This window comes from Dermacentor albipictus, chromosome 8, assembly GCF_038994185.2.
Source record: "Dermacentor albipictus isolate Rhodes 1998 colony chromosome 8, USDA_Dalb.pri_finalv2, whole genome shotgun sequence".
NCBI classification, from domain to species: Eukaryota; Metazoa; Arthropoda; class Arachnida; order Ixodida; family Ixodidae; genus Dermacentor; species Dermacentor albipictus.
This window is the reverse complement of record NC_091828.1, coordinates 28,265,527-28,285,815: the sequence shown is the minus strand read 5'-3', so window position 1 is coordinate 28,285,815 and position 20,289 is coordinate 28,265,527. Positions and strand designations below refer to the sequence as shown.

Here is a 20,289-nt window from a genome sequence, read left to right as displayed (position 1 = left end):
CATGCGTTCCTTTTCCGTTTTACAGCACCCTTGCCTCTAAGCACAATTCTCAACCATGTTAGGGACGGTGTCAGGTGTCTCGTCGAAGGCGACCAAGTCGTTGCGGCGGGCCACATCATTGAGTGTAGTGCCGTCGCTTCCACCTTCTGCTCTGACGGTCCTGTGCACGTTATCGCATTCGTGCTGCAGTCGTCCGCGCTTAGTAAAGACCCACACCGATTCGACCTGAATTTGACCGACGAGACAAAAATAGCAGAATTGAACTGCACATGCCCTGCAGGGTAAAGTATTGCCTCAAGTTGTTCGGATGTAGTTGGTCGCGGCGCGTATCGCGATTTGTTTACATTACATCACGCTAAGCTGACTCGCTGATTTGCGATGTGTTTACGTTATGCGATAAATTTAGAGAACTTATGTTGCTTTATCAATTTTTGTTTTTAGCCAGACCTACGAAATCGCGAGTTAGTTTCAGAGTGCTACTACCATTGTAAAATGTTTTCGAGTCGCTTTATAACCAGTTGCAACCGTTACACGGAGCTCAAATAAAGCATGCAACGTATAATTTATGTTGTATCATAATCATTAGATCCCTTTATTACTTTCGCATGCAGGCACTTGAATTTGCAGTGGTGCTTAAATGCAGTGCAGCGGGCTTCAATTTTTTCCGCCCCCCTATAAAAGAGAGAAAATAATATATCAATATGAGCAGTAGCAATAAATTCGCTCGCGCATGTTCGTTCATCGCCTAATGGACCATCCGCTGTTGGCTCGCGAAACGACACTGTTTAATCTGTACGAGATCATGCGTACACATTTGCCGTGTTTCGGTGCTCGTATTTACACTTCTGAACACAGAGAACAGTTCCCGTGGCTGAGGAAAGACAACGGAAAACGTGACAACTAGTCACGCTCGGTGACGGTCGTTTAAACGGACTCGTAGCTGAGCGCGAACCTTGAATTCACTGCGCAGGCGGCGCATGAAGTTTATAAAATAAATTGCATGCGTGGACACACGGTTAATTTACTTGCGGAGGTATATAAAAGCACAGGCAACTCATTACTGGCATCCCAGGCCACGCCGACACGAACTTTCGCGGACTGCAACGATCTTCACACGCACAGCAACCACACAGCAACTACGCATGCAGCAAGCATTAATGCCCAGATTGCCGATTAGGATTCCCAAACGTGATATCATATTGGACTACTCGCCATCCTTTTTCGTCAGCGAACCCTTGAACGCACCATCGCCGAAGTGCTTACTGCACACCATCGCATACTTGGAAGGCGCCTTGACGTTCCGAAGCCTGACGAGCCATTCTCGGCGACGTGCCGCGTCAACGGGATAGTAGTGAAAGCTTATCCCTGGCTCTGCGCAATATGTGCTGCATTGCGGAACCGAACAAAATCTCACGATGGCAAATGAAGCGTTTTCTGCGGGCACGGAGCACAGAATCGCGAAATGAAAATAGTAGCTCCCTACACTTCCACACACCGCACGGGCGACGCATCTACACTAACGGGGCGACGGTGCTGCCACCTATAGGTCGGTCTCGCGGCCAATAGGGTACATGGCGGTGCCACCAAGCCATCCGAATTATCGGGCATTTGGAAAGTCGGTCATTGACTGTACACTGGCAACTCCTCCAGCCGACGACACGGCGTCAAAGACAATTCATTACAACCCCTCTACGTTACTCGAGTCAGCATTACCACAACTTTCATTCCTTTTCAATGAAATTACAACTAAATTTGTCTGATAAAAGCACAAATTCTCAGCGCTTTCCCTAAGTATTTCTAGACTATTCAAGATCCCTGAGAACTCCCGGTTGGTAGACAACCTGAACTTAACACCGTTTCAACAAGTTGTGAATCTAACCTGTACGCGTAATTTCGGGTATTCGTGGCAAGCGTTTCGCAATGGCTTAAGGAAGGATTGGTTGGATTTCGGGAACAAATAAGAGCACAAACTGACAACCAACTAACCCACCAACAAGCAATACGAAATTTTAGCAGTCTCCTGCACAAATAGAGTTGGCAGGTATAAATTGTCATATGATTGAATTAATTAATTAATTAATTAATTAATTAATTAATTAATTAATTAATTAATTAATTAATTAATTAATGACCACATTATCACCAAATTGACGAACCTGGGGTTACAGCCCGTTATGGGGGGGAGTTGGTTTGGGGCCCAGGGCTGCAAACCCCTGATCCTCCTTAACCAGTGATGAATGCATGAAGGATGTCTCTTCCAGTCGCCATCAGCGACTAAGGTGCACAAGTGTAAATAGAGGAGGCTCACAGGCGGTCGGTGTGCCGGCCAGCTGGCGTGGTGGGCCTGGCGGGCACCAGGTTGCGCTGCACCACCACCCTCCGCAGCACCTCGTCATCCGTCAGGCCCTCGTATGGCAGGGCTCCCAGCGACAGCAGTTCCCAGAGCAGCACGCCAAAGCTCCTGCAAAAGGGAGTGCACCAGCATTGGGGAGTCTGAAAAATCAGAGCAGTGCACGGGGACACCATTCGGTGCATACACTACTCCGAGGGAACCAGCCTGAGCAGTACCGCAGATTATTCAGTCAGAAGTAAGTACAGGGCGAATGATTTCCCCCGAATAAGTGTGGCGATGGAAAGCAGTAGTTCAGCTAGTTCTTAAACACAGCTTTCTTTTGTCTTCTCATCTCAAAAACTACTCAAAACTATGCTAAATTTATCTAAGAGAATATTATACTTCTGACTCAAAACTTACTACAGTGCAGGCCATTTATAATGTAACCGCTTCTGCGCGGGACCGGTTATAGCGCGTTTTTTTTACCACCGATATATCTCCCATAGAACTCAATGTATAGGCAGACCGTTTATTGCATAGGCGTGCGAAGCAGAGTACCGGTTATAGCGCGGTTCCTTAGCGCACGACCATGAAATCGGTGCACGGAGCACGGCCTTTTCTCGGAGGCATTGAGCACGGCGTGCACGGTTGCCGGGTGCGCGAACATGGAGAAAGGGAAGCATGGACGCACGCGTGGAGACCAGCGGCGAAAAGCGAAACAAAGAGGAGGAGAAGGGCAGGAGACTTTAGAGGAAGGAGGGCGAGTGTTTCCATCACTACAGCAGCGTCTAATCAGTGTGTGCGCTGCGTGGAGTAGAAGCGATAGCGGCGACATTGCACTCCTTTGTTGTTGTTTTTTCAGTCTCTTTGTTGCATTTGGTATGTGCACGTCATGATCTCGTCGTGTCATAGTTGTCCTCTGTGCACGTGTGTTGTCAGGCTTTTGTCACCATGGAATCGGTGCAGTCTTCAAGTGGTGTGAGTAAGAGGCATGCCTTATCGCTGGAGACGAAGGAATGCGTTATAAGGGACATAGAAAGTGGGCTGAAGAAGGCGTCAGTGGCGGCCAAATATGGCGTTTCCGACACAACCGTGTCGACTATATACAAGAACAAAGACAAACTGTGGCAGCAACTGCGGCAAGATTCGTCTTCCCTGTCACGGAAGAGAACACATATGTCGAAGTATGAAACGTAGACGCAGCGCTCTTCAGATGGTTCCGTGAAGTTAGGGCTCACAGCATACCAGTGAGTGGCCCCATGCTCCAACAAAAAGCCAAGTCCCTTGGTGCTCTTTTAGGCCACGATGACTTCAACCCACTTAATGAATGGATCCAGCAATTCAAGGATTGCCATGGCATCAGCTGCAAAGTGGTGGGCGGTGAAAGCGGTGATGTCAACGACTAGTCCATCGAAGTCTGGCTTCGCTTAAATTTGGAAACCATGCTGTCGACGTATATGGACAGAGACGTATACAATGCCGACGAAGCTGGCGTATTTTATAACCTTCTACCCAACCGCACTCTGGCGCTGAGAGCCAAAGCCTGCTCTGGCCGCAAAGCCTCAAAAGAGCGCATAACTGTGTTGTTCCAAGCTAACATGGATGGAAGCGACAAGCGCCACCTGTTTGTTATTCGAAAATCAGCGAGGCCACGTTGCTTTAAAAAGCGAGTGTCCGCCAGTGACATACAAATCCAACAAAAAGGCGTGGATGACGCAAGACATGTTCACAAGCTGGCTTTGCAAGTTCGATGAAGATATGGTGGCATAGAAGCGACAGGTCATGCTCATTCTCGACAATTTCACAGCCCACAACATCAAGCGAAAGTTGACTGCAGTGAAGTTAAACTTTCTGCCTGCCAACACAACTGCAATATGCCAGCCACTCGACCTGGGTGCCATTGCAACCGTAAAGTCACTTTGACAAAAAACGCATCTGCGAAAGAGTTTTGCTGGGCATGAAGCAGCAGCAGCAGCCTCTTAAAGTGGATTGAAGGGGCGCAATCGATATGGTTGCCGCTTCGTGGCGGCAGGTAAAAGCCACTCCAATAAGCAAGCGCTTCAACAAAGCAGGCTTCGTGCGCACTGCAGAGGCTCTTGACACCAATGAGCCGAGCAACAATGTTGCCGATGAGACAGTCAAAGCCAATGTGTGGTCCAGCCTTGTTGAAAGCAAGTTTGTTTCCGCCACAGACACCTTTTAAGAATATGTCTATGCCGGTGAGTAAGACCTTCCTGTCTGCGAGGAAGTGAGCACGAATGATGTGATCATCGCAGCGGTGCATGGTAGCGCAGAGCTTGCAACCGAAGACGAGTCGGACGACGATGTGGACCCGGCTTCAGACCCAGATGTCCCGTGCAAGACGCTTTGAAATACCTCAGCAAAGTGAAGATGTACTACGCGAAGAACAGTTTGAGTGAGAAAGCGCTTCAGTGCTTAAGCCTTGTAGAGGACGAAATTGTTCGAAGCGCCGTTAAAAAAAATCTCCAGGTGAAAATAACAGCATTCTTCTGCTGATGCCACACTTGTCAGGAGAACTTATTTTCTGTGCTGTGTTGCAATTGTGGTGCATGTGTGTATGAGTGACATGTAATAAATTGTGTTGGAAAGGTGGGCGGTCCGTTTGGCTTAGGCAAAAGACAAAAAAAGCATGCTTTGGTTATAACGCGGTACTGCTCATAGCGCGTATTTTTACAACTCCCACGACTTACGTTATCAGCAGTCTACACTGTATATCATTTTACCTGCTTCCAATCTAAGTGCTTACTCTTAGCATGAAACAGATTAATAATGGGATGAACACAAGTAAAAGAATTTCAAAACTATGTTTTGCGGTTTTTATATGCCAAAACATACGAATATGAAGCACCTGCCAGATAACTCGTATCAATTTCGACGGTCCCGTCAGGGTCGAACTAATGAAAGTAGACTGCATAAGCACACTGTTAAATTGAGGTTCTAAATACATCGCGTTCTATAGACTAGAAGTTATAAAAAGCTTACTTCCTTAATTTCGTAATACCTAAGTCGGTTAATTCGAGGCTTAACTATATCTGAAAAAAAAAGGCCCGTCTTGCCCTCAGAAAATTATTGAAGTACAGTATCACAGAATAAAAAAGTAATGGAGATGAAATATATGGTCCCTAAGATATCACTGCTTTAAATAATGAGACCAAGCAAAAGTTCAATTCGGTAAAACGGCCCTTGAAAGTTGCATGCACATTTCTTGGCTTAAAATGAGCTCGCAGAATAGCTAGAGGTGTCTGTTCACGCTTTTCCCTTGCTGCTTCTTCTGGCTTTATTTTCTGGCCTAGTCGATGCAAAAGACGCGATTGCCGAGGTTGATGCACTCAGGCACCAGGCACCCATGCAACGATACATTCTCGATGCAATCATTATTTTGTACTGTTAGTACAAAAGCTATGCCGCCAGAAGGGTCAATGTAATCATTGTTGGCAGCCTGCTTTGCCATGCTGACAAACTTTGTGGAACACTTCCGTATCCCGATCCATTGACTAAACGCGTACAGCTTCATGCCACACATCATCTATGATCAAGCAACAATTGGGCAGACTACATGAAACTATCCACGTAGAAGGCACGGCAAGTGATCGTAGAAGTTGCAAAGACTCGGGAAAGTGTGCCGAACAATCGCAGTCAGTGAAAAGTGGAGCAGAGCACATGACGACGGGCAGCAACGAAGCATGCAAGCAGCCACGGCAGACTACACGCAGGGCAACCGCTGGAGAAGACCACTGCATCATCGTGCTCCACAGCAAATAGCACCCACGTGCTCCCTTGCTTGCTCGAGGAGCGCGTGATTTGCGCAATCGTAGCTTTGCACCTGAGACACAAAAAATTTTATAAGTGCCAGCAAGCTCCCCAATCACAACCGAATTGTGCGTCTATGAAGCTGCCGTCGCTGCCACCAAGGGTGGCAAAAAAAGCAGGAATTCACGACTCAAAACAAAACCACGCTGGCACCAGTTGGTTGGACAGCGCGAGAACGACGCTCACTCAAAGTTCGGGTTGCTCCAGCACTTGCTCGCCACTGCCACAGCTTGTTGTATATTTGATTTGAAGTACAGTAGAACCTCATTTATATGTTTCGGGAATAAATGCAAGAAAACATTTACTAATCAGGAAAATGTACAATCCGAAGTAATGAAAAAATCTGACAGACGCAACTGTAGTTGACGTCTACATAATGTGAAGCGTTGCGCGAATCTAGACGGCACGGGACAAGATGCCGACACGTGTTGAGTTGGTGGGGCTTTGGCGGCACGACACAAGTATAATTTCCTACTGCTCAGTGTTTTAAGACAGCAAAGGGAAACCGAAACGAAATCGAGCTGGTGCGCAATGCCGGATGCCACCGCAGCGAAACATGACTCTCCCATCGCCTACTATCGCCTACCGACATCACTTCTTGCCAACTAAAAGCATGCAGCACGCATCCAACGGCACTACACCCCAAGCACTGTAGACATATAGCTGAAGATGCATATCGCAATAGGGTTGGCAGTGATAACTAGGAATGCAGCATGTGGCGAACTGGGATGAGACTTGCTGGCGCCTGAACTGAATGCATGCCGGCATTTCCATGTGGGACATGCCTGCGAGTATTGTGCTGAAGCTGCGGCGGCTACTGTTCTCCATCAAACGTGCCTCGCTCCTTTTCTTGTTTGCACGGGATCTAGCAGCCAGAAAACGCATCACACGATCACAGTTTGCCGATGTACTGAACGCTGGTGCCGAAGAGAGCGTGTTTTCTGGGAACATATGAACCGGTAAAAGATAAGCTAACTTCACTCGATCATTTTTTGTTCTCAATAGCGAATGTTGGCGCCAGCAAATCTTACGTAACGGGATCATATGAACGAGGTTCTACAATAGTTTCGTGCTGAATCAGGCACTGATAAATACAGAAAAAGTAGTTGGTAACATACAAGCCAAATATGCAGTTTTCTAAAGATTGCATGCAAGGGGAGGTTAAGACGACTAGCAGAGACAGCGGCCACTGACCAGACGTTGGCCTCTTTGCTGAGTTCCCGGGCCTCCAGGGCCAGGTCGGTGCAGTGCAGGGATTCCGGGGCAGTCCACCGCAGCGGCACAGCGACCTCACCCACCAGGTGGTAGTCCTCCTGCAAGAGGCACATGGTAACGCATGCAACTGGTTTCTTAGAGTCACAGGTGAGTGACCGAGACCAAACGGGACAGTTTTCACAGTGTACAGTCGAACCTGACTATACTGAACCCGTTTACATTGAATTATTCTATATATCGAACAATTTCTCGTCACAGTATAGTTACAATGAGTATATACAGCAATAATTACGCTTACATCGAACAAAATTAGCAGCGACTCCAAACATATAGAACGTCAAGCGGCGGAAAAGTGCCCTCAGAAGTTGCCTTTCCCTCGAGGTAGCGGGGAAACCCGGTGGCACTGCTCAATCTAAAGCCTGTTTCACATGCAAGCGAAAATGCTCGCGAATCCTGCCACCGCGCCGCAAAAATCTGTTTCGAGCGGCGGTGGCGGCACTAGCGGCGGGAGCGGCGAGGTTCGGACAAGTTGGATCGCGGCGGCAGAGCGGCAGCACCGTTTCCGAACGGCCCGTCTCGCCACGTGACCAGTGGAGGACTATTGCGGGAAAGCCTGCGCATAGGGCGATGTTTATTTACTTGCTACTATCAGCTGTGGAGATTCCCACTCTGAAGGCCAGGGCGACATCTTGAATTTGCATCCCCGATGCCATGTACAAGGAACGAAGCAAAGAAGTAAAGCTGGCGCACTCAGATAAGCAATTTATCAATAAAAGGCGGCGAACTGCCTAGTACCTCAGTCATTGCAAGTCTTGCGCGTGACGGTATAGGTTCCCGCACAACGAAGGGCATCGTGAGCGGCCCTTCAACCAGGTCATGGAGCACCTCAAACTTTTCTGCCAACATCTTATATTACTCCTGAATACACTCGGTGTCGGTGTTCAGGAGCAGCGGCATCTGCACAAAAATTTTGCACAGTAAAGTACTATTTCTGTGCAAACACAACCCACCGCGGTGTGCAACTCGGATTCCTCCTTCCGATTCTCCCAGATAGGTTTCACCCACCAGCGCCGTGGAACCCGGAAAGCCTTTTTTTTTTTTAAAGGCGAGCAGAAGAAGATTTGTGTAGAATCCTCATGTGGAGCACATAAATCCATCTCTGTTGACACCATGGTTAACACGCTGGCGTCTGTTATGGCAGCGTACCGAGCCGCTCGCGAGTTTGTGCGCCGCATATGCGCATCTCTTTACAAAAACAACACAAATTATAAAAAGTAAGCATGATTTAGATACTTAAAGCGCAGGATATGTATTCATAAAATAAAAATTTGAGAATCAGGGACAAAGTGACGCTTATATTGGTAGTCGCAAACTACCGAAACTGGCTGAAAGTCGTGTTTTTTGCCAGCAACATTGGTATTCGCAGCGGCGGAAAACGCGCGGCGGCAATGCATGTGAAACGAAACCTCGCGAAAAGCTTCGCAGCGCCACGCCGCTGTTCGCTCCATTCGCTCAATCGCTCGCATGTGAAACAGGCTTAACTGCTCTCCCTACGGTGACCGCGCTGCCTCTGGCTGCTTGGGCGAGCTGTCGACACCCCCCGGCAAAAAATGATCCTGGCCCGCCCGCAGCACTTGCTCAGACAGCCAATCAGAGGCTCTTGTGCTCTCGTCGTGCAACATGGCGAAAGTGCGAATTGTGTCGCTGCTTCTATAGTTCATTGTGTTTACACCTTGTGGGCCTTGTCCCGCAGTGTTGCCGTGACGAAGCAGCAGAATTCGCCTTTTGCCGTGAAGCTCTAAATCGTAAATCGGGTCGAACGTGAGGAGAAGTCGGATGTCCCTGCAGCATGCAAGATTCCGAGGAGCACTCTTGGCACAATTAAGGCTAAAGCAGCCAAACTCGCGACCTGGTGCCCGTGGCGCCCGACGTGTACGCACGGCCGTGTACAAGTGGTTCTCCATACGTGCCGGCTTCCCCGTGCTCAGTAAAGAGTGTAAATTCTGATGAATACGAAGAAGCCATTGCCGGTGTTGCCGAAGTTTGGAGCGAGCTGTCAGAATTTCCAAAAGCTGTTGACGAATCAACGGTGGAGGAGATTGCGAGTGCAGATGATGGTGTCACGACCACGGGAGAGCCCGAAAACGAAGACTACATCGCCAACATCGTACCGAGCACAAATGAAAGTGGGCACAATGAGGAAAGCAACAACGGTCCTTTGCCCACATACTTAGAAGTGATTGGTGCACTCACTAGTCCAGTGCTTCTGCGCGAATGTGGAAGGTTGTGGCCTCAGCTGCTCAGACTCCTTTTGACAATGTGGGGAAGTGTGTGCGTCACAGGCAGCGAAATTGCCCAAGCAGAAGAAAATGCAGGACTATTTCATGCGAAACTAAGTTAGTTTCATCAATAAGGTGATCTTATAAATGGTATCTGCTTTATGACATTTAATTATTTAGTAGGCTTATATCGAATTATGCTTTATATCGAACTGATAGGAGTTTTTTGCGAGTTCGATATAACCAGGTTCAACTGTAATTAAAGTTCCATACAAGGAATACAATTAAGTTCGACTTTTAAGTTACATAAAACTGTTGACCGTGTTCACAAAGTGCCACAGGGCCATTCTATTCTAGCTGCAATAACACTGACAAGACTAAGAATATGCCCAACAGGTCGGAGGAATACTAGACAGTTATAGTATAGCAAACTCAAAGCCATTGCATACGCTACAAGATAGCAGGTCCAAAGTATGCACAGAACACTAAGAGTTGGTGGGTTGAGTATAGACGCTAACTTTCAGATTAGCACTGCAAGATCTGCATGTTTAGCACAGCCGGTGCCACAATACAACAATTCTGAGGCTGTCTGTTCACCATCGAGACAGCAAAAGAAACGGTAAAAATCAGCTTTCGCTTTGTCGCATCTCTTCTTGAGGAAAAAGTATTCGTGACATTTTGTTGTCGTTATCAGGATAAGCAATCTGTTTTGACACCACCAGGCTCAACAAAGGAAGCTGCCATTGCAGCAAAAGTGCGTTGGTTTCTATACACCAGATGGCACCACAGCACTTGGCATTGTGTTTGCCAGATGGAATTTGCCCAGAAGTAGACATTCAGAAGTGCTTTATAAGTGCCAGACATGAAACGTGCGTTATGCATGTTGTTTTGTGCTTATAACTGTTCCATCACATTTTTTAGCTGCATCTCTGCACACATGATGTTTTACTATCTGTGAAATGTATACAGCAAAAGCTTGTTAATTTCAATTCCGCGAGAGCGCTACAAAAACTAGAATGATATAAAATTTGAACTAATGAAAGTCATAAAAAAATTGCTCCGTTAAGGCGCGGATATAGTCCGACGTGGCATGAGCACGCGTGCACATACACTACATTACACTGGTGCTAACGTCTAACGTCTCTCCAGTCAGGCCTAAACAAAGGGCCACAGATGGAAAAAGCTAAGTTTCACAGCCCACGCAGCGACGCCAGCGTTGCGAACATGCTCCAATGCACTAGCACTCTCCCCGTACTAGATGTAGAACACCACGATGGCGCAGAGTTCGAATTATGGGTGGCGGTGGGGATTTCAGTGAATTAGCGAGATGTGTTACATATCGCTTTCAATACACTGTTCGACGGACCGCAGCAACTACTTTAGATTATCTGAAATTTCGAATTAACGAGTTGTGAATTAAGAGCTTTTAGTCTATATGAATGACGAGCGTAAACAACCGTATAAACAGTTGTTAGTGTACAAAGTCCTTTTTTATTTCTCGTTTTTTGAGTAAGTATCCGTGTTTGTGCCACATTTGCAGCGCAACATTATACTATACAGTTAGTAATACGAAAGAATTACCAAGGACATGCGCACAGTGTGGCCATAGCCCTTTACAGTGCACCTACGTAAACAGCCAAAACAATATACAAAAGATTAACTTAGTGCACTTTTTCTTTTTGCTCACCATGCAAGTGCTTCATCGTTCTGTGGCAGTATGCCCAACACCCACCTTGTAAGCTTGCAGGGAAGTGCCATAGTCACCGACCTTGACGACCTGGTTCCGATCAATGACACAGCTGCGGGCTGCCAGGTCACTGCACCACAGATCACCATGAGTAGACAGGGTTTAACACCCGATAGTGGAGGGCTCCAGACCGACCATGTGTTGCAATATATAAAGACTTTTTTTTGGTAAGGAGTTTACTAAATTGAAGTATAGTGGTGGACAATCCATGTGCAGATTCAACCAATCTCTGAAGTCGGCTTGTTTATGGCACGCACGTGAAAGCAGTTTCATATTCAGCCACAATGTAAGTTTCGGCATAGCCTTTGGCTCAAGCGTGGATCTGGAGGAAGATTCAAGCCAATTTTCTAGCTGAAAAAGTAGCCACAACACACTGGCCATACAAATGCTCACGAATGTGTAACAATGAAGATCTCTTGACAGGCACGGATCTCTCGAAACAGTACAATATTGTTCTGTGAAGTGTACAACAACCTTACACTAGAGAAGCTCCACCACCTCAAGAAATCTGTTCGAATGTGTGAAGCATTGCACTTACTAGGTAATGGTTTGCACCACTGTTCAATGTGGTACATGAAGTGCTCACAGAGTGCTATAATCTCAACAAAGCCAAAGCTGGCTAGCTTATGAGAAGACAGCAAGGCAACAGCTGCGATGCCATTTTTTTTTCTAAGAGGGCTTTTTTTTTTCATTACAGATATGAATAATGTAGAGCAACTATCGACCAAGTGAGGTTCTTTAATGTGGGCATAAATCTGTGTACTTTGGTGTTCTTGCATTCACAATCTGCATCTATATGTAACCGTTTATGCGCACCAGTAGAACATCACAGCAGCCAAGCCGCCACTGTGTGTACCCGCCACAAACCCACAAAACGTTTTACAACCATGGCAATTAGCACTGGTCATGACGAGAATACTGCATGCTACAGTGATAAGCGAAATACAAATGACTTCTCTCCATTAGAGAAAGGCAACTGTAAAGCCACAACTAGGAGCAAAAGCTTTACCAACAGAGTTTTCGCTTGTGCGTACACGTACTACCATGTATGGAATACAGGGTTGCGGAGTCCCAGACAGCAGTAACAATGCGGGTAGCATCGTCTCGAGAGGCTTTGTCCAAGAAATTATCTTGTTATGTGGCTGTTCTCGTTGAAAGTAAACATAAAAAAGAAAAAATGTTAACGATTACATCGCTGCCAACTCTTTGCACCAGCAGCTAACTATAATATGGTTGGTCACCACAATTATAGCACAGTATACGCAATGTTTGAACTCTGTGCTGGAAGATGGCACCACCAATAAAGCCACTCACGCAAATGTCTTTGGTAACCTGGTATTCCATAAATTTCAATACAATTTCGGACAGGACAAAGATACTTTTCCTTTCGCAAGATTTTTGCACATCGGCACCTACAAGCGACACCATTCCTGGCACAATACCAAGAACACTGTCTTAGCATTGCGCGAGGAACGCTGGTGGGTTCAACTAGACCCGCAAAATCTTGTGAACGTGAAAGTATCTCCGAAAGTGACTGCTCAAGAATACTGTCCCAGATGTGAACACTACTCTTTCCGTCACATCCTTTAACTTATACTGTGCTTTTGTCGTCGTCAGGTCACCTTATCATCCGCAGCTTCACCATCGCCCTTAGGGTGAAGAAAATTAAAACTTTGTCCCCATTGTCCCCAAGTGGTAGCCCTGGAATTTGCACCCAAGTCACTGCAGCAATGTTGGGCATGCTAAAGCACTGGGCTATCATGCGACAACAGTACTGGGCAATTACTGCGAGGTTTTGCATTCCACACAAACTATGAGAGCAGTGGTGCTTGTGTGTGTATTTCAGAGGCCAGAACAAGTAATTCTGTACTGACAGAACGAAAGACGCATGAGGATGACAATGTGACTCTTCTCTTCATCTTTTGTTTCTGTACCTGCACTAGCACCAGCAAGTGGCAATACAGTAGACAATAAGGATCATACAAATGACAACAAAGGCATACATATCACAGACAGAAGTGAAAATGATAGAATACTCTAGCTAGCCCTATCTTTTTCATACTCCATTAACTTGTCCGCAATGGTACACAGGCACATACATGCAGCCTGATAATAAATAATGCAGTACAGTCGAACCTCAATATAATGAACATGGGTATAATGATGACAATCTAAAATGTGTTTTGGCATTACCATCATGTAGCAATTATATTATGCTCATAACAAATAACAGCTATAACGAAGGGTTATAGCACTGGATCCGAGTTCATCATAACAAGGTTTGACTTTACCGTTAACTGTTCACAGACACAACCTAAGCGTGAGATCTCACAGGCAACAGAGTATGAGCAAGGCTGAAATAGCACATGTAAACACCCGCCTGTAGCCACAATACATCACCACGGCCACCCAGTTCAAAAAGCGCCGCGGGTGCAAGCCCGCACGCATCGCCGAAGGGTCACTCACACGTGGACGAAGCTGTGCCTGTGCATGTGGTCCAGGGCAGAGGCGATGGCACAGGCCGCCTGCAAGGGAATCGGACCCTGCAGGAAGGGCTCCGCCTCAGGGCGCTTGCTCAGGAGGAATGCCTTCAGGTCCTGCGCACGTGGAGGAGGGACGGTCAACGTAGACTGGAAGGTCACTCTTAAGTACAGCAGAGAAAGATGCATTGAATCGAGCTTGCATTCTTTAATTTCATGCCCAAGTGAAGACAGACAAGTGCCCGTATCACACTGTAGATTGCATAATATTCTCGCATTTCCGGGCTAGTTTTTCACACAGGAAATGTCTGCAAAACTCATCAAACCAAATCACGATTGCTTTCTAATGCAATTCAATACATTTTTTTAGAGGCATGCAACTATTTTAAATTTCTAATAGGAATCGAATAGACTGTTATTTGATTTGAGATTCTTTTTATACTTGAAGTTCTCGAATACAGTAGACCTCCATTAATTTGACACTGGTTCACTGGTTAATTCAATATTTTGGTCACGTCGAGCCTGACCCAGGGTCCTGCCCGGCACTCATGCATTTCTATGGGCCCAAACTTTGGTTATTTCGATCCTCAAATTGGCCTTTGCGGATAATTCGAAATTGGACATTCAGCAGACACGTGCCTCACCGCTATGGTGACCCCTTTAGTGGTGCAGTGTTTGTCTTATCGGAGCTTAGGGGACAGTGAATGCATTGTATACATGTCATCTCCCATCAAAATGCATCTTTTCAACCTGTCAAGCAATAACCGTAGCTCACAATGTCTTCATTATTGCATTTACCCGATTCTAGCACCTGCCTTCTAAATATTTTTTTCCCAGGAAAATTGGGCCGAAAGTCACCTACACGGTGCAATCAGATACGAAACCAAAACGACCTCCACAGCATTTGTATGGTTTACTGCATAACACAAGTGTACTGCAGTGAAACTGGCATGAAAAACCGTGCAGCAATGCCGACTTCAGGAAACTGGCCAACATTTTGCAACAATTTTCCGGCTAAAAATCAGGTGTCTACTTTTTTCAGGAGCTTTAATGCATTTTCTGTGTTAGTTTTCTACTTCGAACACATAGAAAGTGGGTGCAAATCTGATTCGGGGGCGTGTTAGACTGGCAAATGCTGCGAAATTAATCGACAGTGAGATTTGCCATTTTTTATGCATCTTATTTAATTCAACCCGGAGGATGCTTTCATCCATTTCATCGGTCCTATCCTGGTCAAATAAACAGAAGTCAACTGTACTAGTTCAGTTCACTTTTCACTTCACATTGTTGGCATTAGTGGTGTCAAATAATGTAAATCAGCCTTCTGCTGCAAACGGAGTCTATGCAACCCTTATAGTATTACCCTTTGTTTAGAAATTCCAAATGTGCAATTTGAAAGACTTATTTTCTTTTAAATAATGAAATTCGATTACATTTCACTAGTTGCACATCCCTAGCAAAAACATAATCAGTGCCAAGCAGACTCTGTTAACCCTTTGACAGTTTTCGCCGTACATGTACGGCGGCGGTTTTCTGTCCTGCAAAGTCTTCGCCGTACGATACGGTTACGATCCTCCGTTTGAAATTTCGCGCCATAATGACGATGCACGCTCACTGGGAGGTGCTGCCACCTCTTAGGACTTACAAGAGGCGTTTGAAATTGGCGCTACCTTCTTGGGGAGATAAACAGAACTGACTTCTAGCTTCAGCATGTTGCGCAGACTGCGGCAACACCCCTTTTGCGGTTTCGGTTTCGCCGCGTGATCGCAGCGGAGGCCCGCGAAACGTTATTTTTCTCTTTGTCGGCACTCTCTTGCAGATGCGGTGGAAGTTGATTTCTATCTTGATTGGCGCTGCTCTTAACTTGTTTATAACCCCCACTCGCGAGGTATTCTCGCTCTCAGCGGCAACGCGCTTTCGCGGTTTCGGTTCCGCCGCAACGGAGGTGCACGAAACGTGATTTTTATCTTTGTCGGCACGCTATCGCAGGGGCGGCGGAAGTTGATTTCTATCTTGATTGGCACTGCTCTTAGCACGTTTATCACCGCCGCTCATGAGGTATTCTCGCTCTCTGCGGCTGTGCGGAGACTTGTGTTCCAAGGAGTACCACACTCTGAAATACTATTGAACATTTTGCAGTTCTGAGTGATGCCGACACCAAAATACTGTTCCTAATTTTTTTTTTACCATTTATTTTCGACTTTATACATCTTGTACGTTCAAGATCCGCAATAATGTAATTTGACCACCTGGGAAAGTTTTCTTCAAAATAATTGGACCCTCAAAGGGTTAAATCTACAACACCCCACACAGCTAGTGCCGCAATTTCAAGATGTTATCACGGCCTGTCTAATATATTGCTTAGCTGCTGGTGTACGAAGACCAAAGCCTTTCTAATAGCACTAACACATTTACAATTCTGGAAACTCAATCTATCGGTCTAGCTGAACTTAGTAGCTACATCAGCACCTCTTCTGCAATAATGTGCAAGAGTCTTATTACCGACAGTTCTGTTACACGCACATTCGCACGAAGCACTCCAGCTCTTGTAGGGTGATGTTTGAATGCAATGAACATTATGTGCAAAAGGTGTGAATTACCATGACTGAGTCCTCCAGGATGAGTAAGAATGGGTCTGACTCGAGGCAGCGACCAAGCAGCTGAAGAAGATGTGGGTGCCGCAGAAGCCTGCACATTTTCGACAGAAAAAAAAGATTAATTAAAGGGCTCACTGCCAATCATATTTTACTTAAAATGACACTTGCAAGAAAACTTTTTACATTAAATTCTTAGTTTGAGATAGCATAAGCATACAGCAGCCTTTGTGGAAAATTTTACGTTTGAAATGTGAGTGAATGCATCACGAAAAGCTAGCAAACAATTTTCATACTGAAACTGAAAAAACATACACACACACCATCACCACTGCTCACTGGCAATGACCTATAAGTGAAGATGCTGAGAACCAGCACGACTCCTCAAAATGACCTCAGAGATTAGGTATTGCCCATAGCAAACTGAAAATCTTGATGCCGACATGCTCCCAGCAAGTCAAGAATTAAATTATATCGCCGGCTTTGCTGTCCACCAGATGTTCACTAGTGACCTTTATTTTGAAATCCGAGTTGTTTTATTCTACCAAAGTGCATCTCTGAAGGTCCACCGCATGTCCAACATGTGGACCTGGCATTTTCAACCAGTTTCCAAGAGTTTTGGTTTCGCTTCTCTCGTGAAATCCCGGCAAGGGGCGCTGCCGGTGTCACTTCTATTGAAAGTCGCTCCCATGGCGTCGTCCCGTGTTGCTGCGTCGCTAGAAAACCGTGCTGCTCAAAACCTTGCCACTCAAAACCATGCTGCACCCGCACTTGAATTTAGTGGTGAGGACACGAGTTAAGATTACAAAGCTGACAGCAAAGCAGTTTCAAGCTCTGATGGTGACAATGTTTTGAGTCAGCTTGGGACATCCGTAGCTGTTCAACGGGGACATTTGTTTACACCCTTGAGCGGTCTCCTTCCTTGTGCATGCTTGTCTGCCTATCTTTTTACATGACCTGATAGCTCTACCGATCATCTTCAGGGTGCATACTTCATAACGTCATGATGTGTTGTCACAGGCAGCAACATAACTTCTATTCACACTAAGAAGGCCACCCATAGCACATCTCGGCCAAGCACTATGGAGCAACACAAGACAGTCTACAACAGCGTGGGCTTTCTTTCTAGTCTTCTTCACTGCAGAGGTGACAAAGACAATCTGCAAAAATGCAAACAGATATGCTTGTATGCATAATTCTGTAGTTGCCCAACTACACTGACAGCCATCTATCCTGGAAAGAGGTGCATGACTCCAAACAAACTGTTGAAGTACATTCCTTGGACTTCTCATCGAAACATCCTCAGAAGATGCCGTAAAGGAGGAACTGCAAAATGTGTTATGAGGACCGCAAAGTTGAACAAAAACCAGACATTTTGTGGGAAAAGTGTGGAATCCACCTATGCTTCACAAAATCCAGGAACTGCTTCAACGCACGGCACGAGCGATAAAGCAGTCTCTGGTCTTAGTCCCTTTTTTTGTATTCAAAGAATGGCAGTGTACTGAGCATTTATTTTTTCAGACACCATTTCTAGGTTATTTACCTTTGAAATGTATATTCTGAATTTCCTTTCATATTAATGCTTTTCTAGATACAATGTTTTTTTTATTGTTTTCATCAACTGGCAGAAAAGAATGTCATTTTCTAGAATTTTTATGCGTTACCTAATAAATTTTTTTTTGCAGCGTATCTTTTTCGAAAGAGCATTTCATTATGCACTGTATGATATGCTGCAGTGTGTGCTGGAATATTAATTGTAGTGGTAAAAAGTTTTTTTCCCCGAGACCTATAAAACACGGCAATTTTCTCGCGTAACGAAAGAGTTAATTAACATCCTCCGTTCCGAAGGAGTGGCGGTGGCAGTAGAGTGGCAATGCCCCACCTACGGCATTAGGGTGAGGGGGCTTGTCGTGGAACACCATGACAGGCGCGGAATTTATGCTTCGCAGCAAAAGCAGCTATGTGCAACTACAAGTGCACGACGGATGGAGTGTGCGCTTGCATGTTCGAGCCTGGCGATGCTTTGTGGTGCGGACCAGCTTTGTCCGGCACAGATAGCAGTCAAACCCAAAGTGTGCACTTTGTAGTAATGGTTTGCAAATACTCGAATTTCATCGAAACAGAATCCAATAGCGAGCATTCCAATAATTGGATTCGCGAATCGAATATCTACTATCTACTACAATATTAATACGCAGTACAGCATGTCGTGTACACTGCAGAGCTTCCATGTTTGATGCTGCACAAGCAAGCACCTCTTTTCGTTGTTTTCGGTGCAAAAGTTATTCGAACTGAGTGTCCCAAAATTTTGCTAATATTCGGATGGACATAAATATTCTAAACAAATTGAATATACTGCTGGCTGTGTGGGAGCAAACAGAGTTCTTAGCATTTGTTTCTACCTGATCTAGGAAGATGTGAGGTGTTGAGCTGAATCTGGTGATGATTTCATGCTGGAGGCTAAAATTTTGCAATTAAGACACACTCAGCCATTGAACGTCTGACCTGTGTAGGAAAGCCAGCCTCTCAGTAGCAAGAGGCACGGATTTGCGAGGAAGCACTTGGATCGCAGCAAAAGGGGACGGGGGCGACTGTGCAAAAGAATCGAGCTGCAATGAGAACGATCTTTCCAACAGCATAGGACCAATGGACCGACCCTCAACAGCAATGCCCATACGCGCAGCCTCACTATGCAAATATGCCAGCACCCCGCCTCGTGCCCATGTCTTGCCCCCATGCAGCGCATCACATGCCTGTTACAATACTTCAGGATAGAGCAATGGCCGACCCACTACCGCAACATGCGCCAGCACTAGATCTCACAGGCGATGGGCGTTCTGCGATGAGCTGGCTTACCATGAAGCGCGCGATGCACGCGCGCTTCATGGTAAGCCAAGAAGGCGCTATTCTAAACGAGTGTGGATCCATTACACATGCTTACTTGGAGTTATAATAGCAACATTTTTTCACACAATAGAAGGTGCCATCTCCCTTCTTCCGGCAGCATACCTCAAATTATATTGGTGGTTGCGCTATATTCTTGCAAATGCGGTACCTCGAGTAGAGTCAGTCAGGATACCTCACACCGAAGAAAAACAACAGAAGGAGGCTGGCTGCACCAGCTGTAGAAGTCCTGCTTGCAAGTGGCACAAAACATAGGAAAAATAAAAGAATGCTCTTGCAGTTCTTTTCTAAGCAATGGCCATGGCAAAGAGTACAGCACCACTCTGTTTTGGCAGGGTGTGATCACAGCTTTCGCATTGCTCAGTTTATTTTCATTAATTCATTCAGTCATTCATTCATTTAATCATTTCTGGTACTCTCAATGCCCAGAGGCATTATAGAGGGAAGTGGCCTAATAAGGCACAACACATGCTGAAAAATAACTTTAAAAAGTGTTGTACACGGAAGTCTAAGTTGATGGAACCTTGGATGAGAGTGCTGAAGGCAGGAAGGTGGTTCCAGTCGACGCATGTCCTAGGGATGCTAGCGTGGCTGAACAGATTCGTGCCGCATGATGCCACTTCTACTTTGAAGCTATGAAAATGAAATAGATGTTGGGCAAAAAAAAAACAAATTCTCCCATTCAAAACTGGGTTCTAACGGTAGATTCTATGAAAAACGCAGCGGCAAGAACACTCACGGCATGCTGAGAGGTCAGGTGAATTTAGTGATCTTTTTATGTCCATGACACTGGTTACTTTTGCAGGACCAGCCGAACTCCTGACCAAGCATCCATAGCAAACTCATAGCAAACTCTCACAAACTAAGCAAACTCATAGCAAATGCAATGAGTGATGGCTGGCACAGA

At 45.9% G+C, this 20,289-nt stretch overlaps 1 protein-coding gene across 1 annotated transcript in view; it reads right to left on the bottom strand.

Annotated features, from left to right (window-relative positions):
- Window positions 1-20,289, bottom strand: part of LOC135905248 (serine/threonine-protein kinase LMTK1-like) — an 89,493-nt gene that overhangs the window by 42,757 nt on the left and 26,447 nt on the right. Inside the window, exons 7-11 of the mRNA XM_065436259.1 lie at window positions 16,485-16,572; window positions 13,871-14,001; window positions 11,390-11,474; window positions 7,358-7,476; window positions 2,309-2,461 (exon numbers count right to left, since the gene is read on the bottom strand). Coding sequence (XP_065292331.1) covers window positions 2,309-2,461; window positions 7,358-7,476; window positions 11,390-11,474; window positions 13,871-14,001; window positions 16,485-16,572 — 576 coding nt within the window. The remainder of the gene's footprint in view (window positions 1-2,308; window positions 2,462-7,357; window positions 7,477-11,389; window positions 11,475-13,870; window positions 14,002-16,484; window positions 16,573-20,289) is intronic.